At 37.7% G+C, this 12,389-nt stretch overlaps 1 protein-coding gene across 1 annotated transcript in view; it reads left to right on the forward strand.

The window, feature by feature from the left end:
* The window catches only part of REEP3 (receptor accessory protein 3), a 108,097-nt gene that overhangs the window by 39,381 nt on the left and 56,327 nt on the right, over positions 1-12,389 (forward strand). The window contains exon 2 of the mRNA XM_017512981.2: positions 7,214-7,286. Coding sequence (XP_017368470.1) covers positions 7,214-7,286 — 73 coding nt within the window. The remainder of the gene's footprint in view (positions 1-7,213; positions 7,287-12,389) is intronic.

The following is a 12,389-nucleotide window of genomic DNA, read 5'->3' on the forward strand; positions in this document are numbered from 1 at the left end:
AAAAAAAAAAAAAAAGGCGGGGGGCCGGGCGCAGTGGCTTGCGCTTGTGGTCCCAGCACTTTGGGAGGCCGAGGCGGGTGGATCACAAGGTCAGGAGATCGAGACCATCCTGGTCAACATGGTGAAACCCCGTCTCTACCAAAAATACAAAAAATTGGCTGGGCATGAGTGGCGCATGCCTGTAATCCCAGCTGCTCAGGGGGCTGAGGCGGGAGAATTGCCTGAGCCAGGGAGGCGGAGGTTGCGGTGAGCTGAGATCGCGCCATTGCACTCCAGCCTGTGTAACAAGAGCGAAACTCTATCTCAAAAAAAAAGAAAAAAACTGAAGTATGATTTTAAAGGTTCAAGGGACTTAAGCTTAGTGGCACAAACGCTCTTAGTAAAATCAAGCCTCATCTTTTTATCAATAATATTTTAATAGTTTTATGTCTGAGCACTTATGCATCAAGAACAAAACTTTGGATGATGTTAGGAAATATTTAAATGGATAAGTAGAAAGTGATCATTGGAGTCTAATTGATGGATACAGCAACATAATACTTTACAAAACCATTCAGGGTGTGTTTGACAAACAAGAAGGTTACATAGGAGCTGTATGATTATAATGTAAAGTGTTCTCTCTCTAACTTTATTTAGTCTTTATTCTCAACCTTACAAATATCACATACTCACATACACAGAATAAGAAAAATTAAGGCGGGTGTTGAACAGCTAGAACACATGGTGGACACAGGGAGGGGAGCATCACTGCAGTGAGTTCGGACTAGGGGAGGGACAGGAGGGGGTGGGGAGGGATAACGTCAGGAGAAATACCAGATACAGGTGACTGGTGGGGGCGGGAGGGGGGAGGAAGGCAGCAAACCACCTTGCCATGTGTGTACCTATGCAACAATCCTGCATGATCTGCACATGTACCCCAGAACCTAAAGTACAGTAAAAAATAAATAAATCTGAAAAAGAAACAAAACAAAACAAAAACAGTTTAAATCCTTGATATTAGTGCTTTGTAACCTGTTTAGAGGTAAATTAACTCTTGACCAGTTTTGTTATTACACTATTATTTATACTTTTTAATGGTTTCTTAAAGCATTTGAGAGCGATATATATCAGACTTGTGAAAAATTTGACAAAAGTCATGTTTGGAAAAACCTTTAACAAAAAAGACAGTTCATTCAGTGGTGAAATTGCAAATGATTTTTATATCGCTTAATTCTTTTCTACATCTAAAAATTCTACAGTAAGCTCTTTTTATGGTCGGAATCAGAAAAAGAAGTCTTGATCAGTTTTTATAAAATGATTCTGATAACTTCTGTACTTTGATGACATTAGTTCTAGTATTTAGAGCATTCTTACTAGTTGCTTTTGTGACTTGCTTTCAAACATGCTATAATTATCTAAAACAATTTTGGTTAAGGATGAATTGTGTCTGAATATCTGTCTAGAAAATAGGTATTTTAAGTACTTTCCATATCTGAAAATGATATAAAGTCCATCTCCCACTACTGCATTCCCATAAGTGCTTTTATTTTTCATTTCTTAAAATAGTGCAGATTTTCAGCATAGCCAGTGTTCAGGCATTTCAAAAATCAACTTTACATTAGTGGGGGTGAAGGATGTCTTATTTTGACAAAATTCTCCCTCTTTAGATGGAAATGAGGCAAGGAGGAAAGGAGTAATTATTTCTTCCTGTCTCTATAACTGAAACAATATTCAATATAAGTGAATTTTACTTATAGCAAATATCTCTTTATAAGCCCTCCATTTATCTTGTAGGTGGCCTTGTAAAATATACTTTATTTGATTTTACACACTGCGCTCATGCTTTGGCTTTATGCCCAACCTCCCAGGCTGCAGACATCTACAGTAGACCCCAGTGTTAAAGAAAACAAGCCCCCCAAAACCCTAGAAAATATTACAGTTATTAATAATAAATTCTCAGTAATATTCACATTGGAGCAGTAATAAATTATATTAATAGTAACAGCCCTTAAAAAATGTCCCACTATTCACTAAGACATTCAATCTTTCCCATGTTCCAAATGAAATGCCTTATTGTTTTCTACTTTCTACTCTTACAAGAAAGAGGTGTTAAGGGTATTCTATTTTTTTGTTTGACTTAATCTCTTTAATACAGAATAAGTTTAAAAATAAAGGCAAAGCACATATATGTATAGTCTCAGCTAGCACCAAATCCTTCCTATGCGAGAGAAAATGATCTACTTTGGAAGCCAGTTACATACATTTAAGAAATATGTCAAGCAATCTAAAATTGAATATATTAAATGGAAAATGACTAGTTATGACAAATTCTTCTAAAAATGCAAAATAGAGGTAATTTAGAAGTTTATGGAGGAAGGGTGGATCTTGAAGAAAAATATGTGTTTTAATTAAGGAAGAGAATAAAGAATGGGAAGAAAGAAGAGGAAGAAAGAGAGGGAGGCAATCCAGGCATAAAGCAGACGCTCCAGGATTGAAGTAGAAATACAAGAAGCATATTGAGGAAACCATGTTGGAACAGATGGTTTATATAAAGCAGTGCTTTTCAAATTATGTTCTGATGCCGCCCCCAGAGGGGCTGGCCAGCAAGGGGTGAGGAGGCCTGCTAGTGAAGTCTTTAAGTGAGGAAGTACTGCAGGTATATTGGAAACATTGATCTGACAGTGGACACAGAAGAATATGTTGGGAAACTCTTCAGTAAGTCTAATGAGATGGCATGAGCCCAAATGTGTTATTGGCCACGAGTCTGAAAATAAAACGAGGATGGATGCATGTACTCTCACCAAGGGAGAACCACCAGGACTGGGTTAACAGACGGAAAGAATGTTGTACCAGGGGAAGGAAGTATCAAAGCCCCATCCATGATAGAAGTGAAGAATCCCATGTTGGATGTAAATCTGGTGGTACTAGATTGTATGGGAATACTGAAGATAATACTTTGATTGTATCCAAGTTCTAAAGGGAAATACAAAGTGAATTAAAATAATTAGCTTGAATATGTAAAACATAACTTTGGGATTTTTTCTAGTGTTAGCAATGTGGATGAACACACAGCCGACCTGGAAATTGTGTTCTTGTTTGCACCCTAGTTAGTTGTTTTCTTAGATGTCTCTAAACTGAAAAGTCCCTGTGCATGGAGAGGTGGTGGGGGTGCTAAGTTAAACTGAAAAGCCCAAGCTCTGTGGCACAGCTAAAAATCCTGTATCCAGAGTCTGGGCTGGCACTTTAGTGAAGTCACATTCACAGATAGTATTGTTATATAAGGCAGAAATTTTTTTTTTGCAGGGGTGGTGGGGGTGGAGGGGTGGGACAGAGTCTTGCTCTGTCACCCAGGCTGGAGTGCCAGTGGTGCCATCTCAGCTCACTGCAACCTCCGCCTCCTGGGTTCCAGTGATTCCCTGCCTCAGCCTCCCTTGTAGCTGGGATTACAGGCACACGCCACCATGCCTGGCTAATTTTTGTATTTTAGTAGAGACAGAGTTTCACCATGTTTGCCAGGCTGGTCTCGAACTCCTAACCTCAAGCAATCCGCCTGCCTCGGCTTCCCAAAGTGCTGAGATCACAGGCATGAGCCACCACGCTTAGCCTTAAGGCAGAGATTGTTAATGATGTGGCTTCTAGTTGGTAAGTATAAAATCCCCAACAAGAGAAGATTTGGTATTCTTCCTGTGACTTGTTGACATAAGCCTCAAACCGATGGTTAAGGAAGCCACCAGGCATGTACTGCCCTCTGCACCAGTCAATCAATCAGTAAACAAACTATAAATGAACTAAAAATATGGAGAGATGCAAATACTTCTTCCAGTGTAAGAAAGGTCCATGTAAATGCAAACACTTATTTACTCTAAAAGTTCACAAATATATGTGTGTTATGGGCTGAATTCTGTCTCCCCAAAATTCATATATTGAAGTCCTAACCCCCTGCACATCAGAATGTGACTGCATTTGGAGATAAGCTCTTTAAAGGTATGATTAAGTTAAAGTAAGGTCTTTAGGGAAGGCCTTAATCCAATATGATTGGCTTCCTTCTAAGAAGGGATTAGGCCACACACAGACTGAGGGGCAATATGTGAGGACACAGCTAGAAGACTACAAGCCAAGGAAAGAGGCCTCAGAAGAAACCAAGTCTGCCAAGATTTTGATCATGGGCTTCTAGCCTCCAGGACTGTGATAAAGCAAATTTCTGTTGTAGAAGCCACCTAGTCTGTGGTATTTTGTCAGGGTAGCCCTAGCAAATAAATATAATATGCATGCATTTCTGCAAAATTCATAAATTAAATCAAAAGATGACAATAACCTGTAAAAATATTGATTAACATATAAAATAGACAAAGAAGGACCTACAATCAACAACATTCCAGTAGCAATGCGCACACTTAGCTCCCAGATCTTGGTTTCAAATACTGTTCTCCAGTAAAAAGGAACTGGAGCTCCTTGGAGAAATGGCTGATTCTAGGAATGGGGCAGGAGGTACAGTAGTTCCCCTTTATCAGAGGGGAATATGTTCGAAGATTCCTGGTGGATTCCTGAAATCATGGGTAGGACCACAGCCTATATAAACTATGTTTTTTCAAGCTGATTATCAAAACAGCTACAAAGACTAAGCGACTACAGGGCAGGTAATGTATATAGCAGGGATACGCTGGACAAAGGGATGATTTCCATTCTGGGCGGGATGGAGCAGGATCACACATGAATTCATTATGGTACTCTGAATAGCATGCAATTTAAAACCTATGAATTATTTCTGGAATTTTCCAGTTAATAGTTTCAAACTAAAGTTGGTGGCAGGTAACTGAAACTGCAGAAACCAAAATGGCAGATAACAGGGGACTACTGTATACAAGATGAGCCTGGAGCATCACTTAGTACCAAAAAGTAACAAAGTACTTCAAAACCCTCACAACGATAGAGATATGTCAAAGGGACATAGGAGCTAACTGAAATATCTCCCAATGGCCAAAACTTTGAGCAACAGAATAAAGTAGTACTAGATTATAACCCAAAGTATAAAATAAATATCCATGAATCCATACCGATACTAGGGAAGAATAGAGAGGCCTTCTATGCAGAATTACAACTAAATTATTTGGAATTTATGTAGACACTCCACTCTCAAGGTGTAGAAAGTAACTCCCCACTCAATCATGGGCTGTACATAGTGACTTATTTCCAAATAATATAGTCATTAAAAGTGGACAAAAAAGAGTAACAGCAAAATCTGACAAAGCACTACTTCAGCATGGTGGTCAAGATTAACAGCAGTGATAGGTCATGTTGATAGACTGTGCCCTTGATATAATGTGATAAGAATTGCATTTGACCTGTATAATTTTTCTCTTGAAAACCCGTATCTCACTTTAATCATGAGAACAGCAAACAAATTCCAATAGAGAAGCATCCTGCAACATACTTGACCAACACTCCTAAAAGCTGTCAAGGTGATAAAAAACAAAGTCTGAAAAGTTTACAGCCAAAAAAGCTAAGAGGGCAGCTGAGCGTAATGTGCTATCCTAGGAACAGAGAAAGGAGACTAGGTAAAAACTAAGGAAACCTGAATAAAGTATAAAGTTTAATTCATAAACAAAAATCAATACTGGCACATTAATTGTGATGAGTGTACTCTGCCAATATAAGATGTTAATAATAGGGGAAACTGGCCAGGCGCTGTGGTTCACGCCTGTAATCCCAGCACTTTGGGAGGCTGAGATGGGTGGATCACCTGAGGTCAGGAGTTCAAGACTAGCCTGACCAACATAGTGAAGCCCCATCTCTACTAAAAATACAAAAAATTAGATGGGCATGGTGGTGGGTGCCTGTAATCCCAGCTACTCAGGAGGCTGAGGCAGGAGAATCACTTGAACCGGGGAGGCGGAGGTTGCAGTGAACCGAGATCGTGCCATTGCACTCCAGCCTGGAAAACAAGAGCAAGACTCCATCTAAAAATAATAATAATAATAATAATAATAATAATAGTAGTAGTAGTAGTAGTAGAGGAAACTGGGTATTGAGTATATGGGAACTATCTATACTATCTTTCCCACTTCTCTATAAAATATTATTTTTAAAATGGCTGTTTAAAACAACAGAAAAAAATAGAAAGTTATCATATACTTATCAAAAGGCCAGTAAGCACTTGAAAAAAAAAATTCAAATTTACTGGTATTCAGAAACACACATTAGGCCAGTCACTGTGGCTTGTACTTGTAATCCCAGCACTTTGGGAGGCTGAGGCAGATGACAGATTGCTTGAGCTCAAGAGTTCAAGACCAACCTGGGCAACATGGCAAAAACCCGTCTCTACTAAAAATACAAAAATTATACAGACATGGTAGCCTACCATGCTACTCAGGAGGCTGAGGCAGGAGAATCACTTGAACCTGGGAGGCAGAGGTTGCAGCAAGCTGAGATCACACCACTGCACTCCAGCTTGGTCAACAGAGCAACACACCATCTTAATCAATCAGTAAAAATACTGCAGGATAACATTTCAGAACAAAAAACTTACTTATTTGCCATATGTGAAAGTACCCATTGTGAACTGTGTATACTATGTCATAAAATTTCTGTGTCTTATGTTTTTATTATTCATTTGTACATATCTCCTGGATCTGGGATTTGCTGATCTTTACAAACAGCATTAAATTAAGTCCTATTAGTGATTTAAAGTCAATTTATAAGTACTTAAAGTTATTTTAATGCATAGTATAGTTAATGTATCAAGAATTGCCTTACACCTCTGTCATAATTAGAACCCAGTGCTTCTAACTAGTCTAGTGAAGGACCAAGTTTTTATTACCACAAATTGCGTATGTGTATGTTTATATCTTAGGTATACTACAAATAGATAAATAGTGGGATTTGTGTGTGATAAGATGTTGCCTGTGATAATCTCTGGTAGGGTTGGAGCAATTTTTATTTTATTCTTGGTGATTTTCTGAATTTTCTAAATGTTGTTCAAGGAACCACAGAATATTTTTTTGCAATGAGAAAAAAAGCTTCAGAAGTCAATTTTTTCAAAAAATAAAGTTTTTATTTTTATGAAACTGCTTCTGAAATATTAAAATTATCTTTTTATTACAAATATATTTTTACTTTTTCTGAGCAGATTTCATTTATACAAATTTATAGTTATTTTTTAATCTATTAGATTAAATTTTTATGAGCTGTTAAAAGCATTGCGTTTTAACAGTATTCTCATTCTTTTCATTTTTAGGCTGGTGTTTGGAATGCTTTATCCTGCATATTATTCATACAAAGCTGTGAAAACAAAAAACGTGAAGGAATATGTAAGTAAAGTTTTATGAGTGATTAATCTGAGTTTAATATTTTAATGATATACACTGAAAAACTGCTATTCTCTTAAAAATAACTGGAGCAATGTTTTGGGTTAAAAGGTGTTATGAATGTGAGGTAACAAAACTAAACTTTTAAAAAATCTTTGAAAACAACCCCAAAGTGGAGTTTCAGTGAAAATAAGTATATGGTTCCCAAGATGAGTAATTGAATAGCTCTTGATTTAGTCTATAAATCCCAGTGTAATAAGGGGTTGGAGAACTTTTGTATGTTTCACTTGGGGAGGGGGGTTGTGGGGTTTTCTGCCTTGTAAATTTATAGGTAAATTGAGAATATATCTCTATGGCCCCAAAGCCTTTTTCTTCTTCTGTAGGTGTTTCATCACTTTCTAATCGATATGAATATTGCAGATACTCCATCACCACTGACAACTGCAATCTTTTTCCTTCTTGAATCAGACTCTATTTGTAATGATTTTGTTTTGATATGCGATGAGTCCTCAGTATTTCTTTGTTTTTAGTTTCTTCTTTTCTATTCCCTAATTTTCTTTTGTCACTAACATTTATTTTTTAACATTTTTGAAGTTGTCCTCATTTCCCGTTTTATCTACATGATGTAATAGTAAATGGCCTTCCCCACCTACAAATTTTGATCGAGTTTAGTATGCGTGATGGAATGAATTTTTAGAGAATAGCAAAAGCATATTGTATTGGTGGTTAATCAACAGGATAAGCAGTCAATACCGAGATAACAGCACATCAATAACTATGGCTCTTTTTTCATTTTGAGTTGACATTCACATAATATAAAATTAAGCATTTTAGAGGCATTTTATGCATTCACAATGTTATACAAACACTAGCTCTTTCTGGTTCCAAAATATTTTCATCACTCCAAATAAATCCCTGTGCCCATTAAACAGTTACTCCCCATTCTCTCCTACCCCAACTCACGGAAAACCACCAGTCTGCTAGTCTGGATATTTCATATAAATAGAATCATATGATATGTGATCTTTTGAGGCTGGCTTCCTTCACTCAGCATAATGTTTTTAAGGTTCATACATGTCTTGGTATGTAGAATGTATTACATTCCTTTTTATGGCTGAATAACAACATTCTACTGTGTAGATGTATGACATTTTGCTTATCCATTCATCTGTTGACGGACATATGAATTGTTCTGTCTTTTGGCTATTATGAATACTATTGCTACAAACATTCACATATAAGGATTTTTTTGAGCACCTATGTTTGATTCTTTGGGGTATGTAGCTGTGGTTCTTTCTAAGGGATCTTAGATGACAGTCTTGTCATCAGTTGGTCAAATGATCAGAGATTAGATCATGGTTCTTTATGTGTTCAGGGTTTTGTGGGGTGGGAGGAAGGGACAGATTCTGAAACTTTTATAACTAACTCATTTCATTAAACTTTTATAGTTGTTTTTTTCTCTTGTATATAAAACTAACTTCTGAAGTAAAGTATATATTAATACAAGTCAAAATAGTGGAATACATCTGGCAGAGGTAACTAAGTTACATAGTTGGGCTCTGAAATTTTTCCATCCTTTTATATGTGTATCTTTTGGACCTACGATTGGTGAAATTAATCTTAAGAGATGGAACCATATTAAGTCCTGGTAATTTAAATTCATTTTATACAAGGTTCGAAGGTTCATATTTTGATATATGTTGGAGTAAATACTTTGCATATTATTTTATAGTGCTGGCATACATTGGTTTCTAGATGCCAGCATGTCTGTTAATAGTGCTTCTCAAGCTGCCTGTGATACAGGATGACTTTTGTTTTTCCAATAAGTCATAGACTAATACTTTTATAAAATGATATACTAATCACTGGAAATAATGAAATGAAAAAGCCCCTAAACATGAAATACAACCCAGAATTTTTATTTGACTTATTTATTTATTTCTTATTGTTTTGAGACAGGATCTTGCTCTTATTACCCAGGGTGGAGTACAATGGCACCATCATAGTTCACTGTAGCCTGGACCTCATGAGCTTAAACGATCCTCCTACCTCAGCCTCCTGAGTAGCTGGGACTACAGCCATGTACCACCATGCCCAGCTAATTTATTATTATTATTATTATTAATAGACATGGAGTCTTACTATGTTGCCCAGATTGGTCTTGGACTCCTGGCCTCAGGTTATCCACCTACTTCAGCTCCCCAAAGTGCTGGGATTATAGGCATGAGCCACAGTGCCCAACCCCCCAAATTTTTTATTACTAGATTCAGTAACATGAAATTACTGTCAAATAATATACTTTTGCTTATTGTTTTCATTATTGTATTATTAATATACTTAGAGCAACACAGTAATGCTTTTACAGCCTTGTACAATCCCGTAGACAACACTCTGCCCTACTGTGTAATATTTTAATTGGAATTCTCTTTTGGAAGATAAAGGTAAGAGTTGGACATCATTTCCAAACACCATGAAAATATGAGTTGAAGAATCTACTTCTGGCCAGTGCTTAATAAATGGGAACCATTTCCCTATTTGGAATATTTTTTATAATGTTATTAAATTAGATCTTTTTCTGAGTGTAATTCAATGTACAGTTGAAGTACAGGGTATTATGCCTCTCAACATTGGACCCATTTCACCTAGAAAGGTTTCCAGAAGCCCAGGATATATAATAATTTGGTGTGCTGCTGGGTGTGTGTACATTGTATATATATTTGGGCTTATGATATTCTCCCATCTTCCCTCCCAAATCTGCTCTTTTTTTTTTTTTTTGAGACGGAGTTTCACTCTTGTTACCCAGGCTGGAGTGCAATGGCGCGATCTCGGCTCACCGCAACCTCCGCCTCCTGGGTTCAGGCAATTCTCCTGCCTCAGCCTCCTGAGTAGCTGGGATTACAGGCACGCGCCACCATGCCCAGCTAATGTTTTGTATTTTTAGTAGAGACGGGGTTTCACCATGTTGACCAGGATGGTCTGGATCTCTTGACCTCGTGATCCACCCGCCTCGGCCTCCCAAAGTGCTGGGATTACAGGCTTGAGCCACCACGCCCGGCCTAATCTGCTCTTTTTTTAGGAAAAAAAGTTAAGTACAAATTGTTTAGATGAGAAGCTCTAATAACTTGAGGATATTATCAGTAAGCACAGAAATATCATCCCTAAAATAAAAGTCAAAGGTAAAGGGATAGCAATAAGAAATATAAAAATATTAAATGAACTGTAATAAAAAATAGGCTTGGTCATGTGCAGTGGCTAACACCTGTAATCCCAACACTTTGGGAGGCCAAGGTGGGTAGAAGGAGGCCAGGAGTTTGAGACCAGCCTAGCCAAAATGGTAAAATCCCGTCTATACAAAAAATATAAAAATTAGCTGGGTATGGTAGTGCATGCCTATAGTCCTAGCTACTGGAGAGGCGAAGTGGGAGAATCACCTGAACCCAGGAATTTGAGGCTGCAGTGAGCTGTGATTCCAGCACTGCACTCCAGCCTGGACAACAGAATGAAAACCTTGTCTCAAAAAAAAAATAGTAACAATAATAATAAAATAAAAATCAGAAAGATTAATCCATTTATAAATGCTGCACATCAATTCAACTTTGTTAATATTAATTTTTAAAGACTTAAAAACAAGAATTTATGTGTTTTATTAGCCTTGATACAACACTGAGATTTTCATTACTAGATCATTTTGTAAATTGGGGATTAATAAGTATGATCTAACCCTGAAATTTTCTATTTCATAAAGTTAATTTAATTGTTTCTTGGCCTTTTGGCTAAGATCAAGTGTGAAGATAATTTTAGCTATGGACGAGAATCCATTAGCATTCAAACTAATGAGAAAACTATAAATATGATATGTAATGAGATATATGTGTATGTGTGTATTTAGTTTTATAATAAGCATACTGCTTTGCACAGTTGTTTTTAGAGAATACTCATTAATAAAGCTGGAATTATCTGTACATGTTTGCAGTAATACTATGACTCTGAAAAGCATTTCTTTTTAACTTTTATTGTATGTTTAGGGTTTGTGCATGTTTGTTATATAGGTAAATATGTGTCATGGGGTGTGTGTTACAGACTTTCATCACTCAGGTATTAAGCCTAGTACCCTGAAAAAAAGTTTTCATAACTATCCATTTAAGACCAGAATAATGAGTAATTGAGGAGAACCTAGGGAAGGTGAAAGGCAGGTGGCTGGAGCTGGTTTGATAATTACATGGTAATCAACTCTACTTCACAAATAAGCACTAAAAGCAAAATAAATGGTCAGGCACTGAAACTAGGACAGGGCATCTGCCTTTGACAGGGAAATGTATCAACTCTGAAGACCTCCCAGCAACCAAATTGCCTGCCGTCAAGGCTACTAGAGAGGTCTGGTGCAGTGGCTCACACCTGTAATCCCAGCACTTTGGGTGGCTGAAGCAAGCAGATCTCTTGAGCCCAGGAGTTTGAGACCAACCTGGGCAACATGGCGAAACCCCATCTCTACAAAAATTAGCAGGGCACGGTGGTGTTTGCCTGTAGTTCCAGCCACTTAGGAGGCTCAGATAGGAGGATCACCTGAACCTGGGAGGTCAAGGCTGCACTGAGCCCTGATTGTGCCACTGCACTCCAGCCTGGACGACAGGCAGAATGAGACCCTCAGGTAGGGTGGTGGGGTCAGGGGGAAGCTGGAATGTCACCTTGGAATAATAATATTTTCTGTTTAAATGATTTCCTACCAGTTTCAAAGTACTTTTATTATTTTCATTTGCTACTCTGGATAATTTTTTGAAACAAATTATCACACACTTATTGGCTTAGAACAACATAAACACAAACTTATTCACTTATAGTCCTAGAGGTCAGAAACATAAAATGAGTCCACAGGCCTCGCCCCTTCTGGAGGGTTTAGGGGAAAGTCTTTTTCCCTGTCTTCCCCAGCTTCTACAGGCTGCCCACATTCCTTGGCTTATGGCTTTATTCCTCCATCCCCAAGCAATGTTAGGCTGGCACCTTTTCATGCTGTCATCTCTCTGGTTCTCTCTTCTGCTTCCTCTTCCACTTATAAGAACTCTTCCAATTTCATTGAGCCCACCTAAGTAATCCAGGATACACTTCCCA

This window comes from Cebus imitator, unplaced genomic scaffold (assembly GCF_001604975.1).
Source record: "Cebus imitator isolate Cc_AM_T3 unplaced genomic scaffold, Cebus_imitator-1.0 Scaffold484, whole genome shotgun sequence".
Taxonomy (NCBI): Eukaryota; Metazoa; Chordata; class Mammalia; order Primates; family Cebidae; genus Cebus; species Cebus imitator.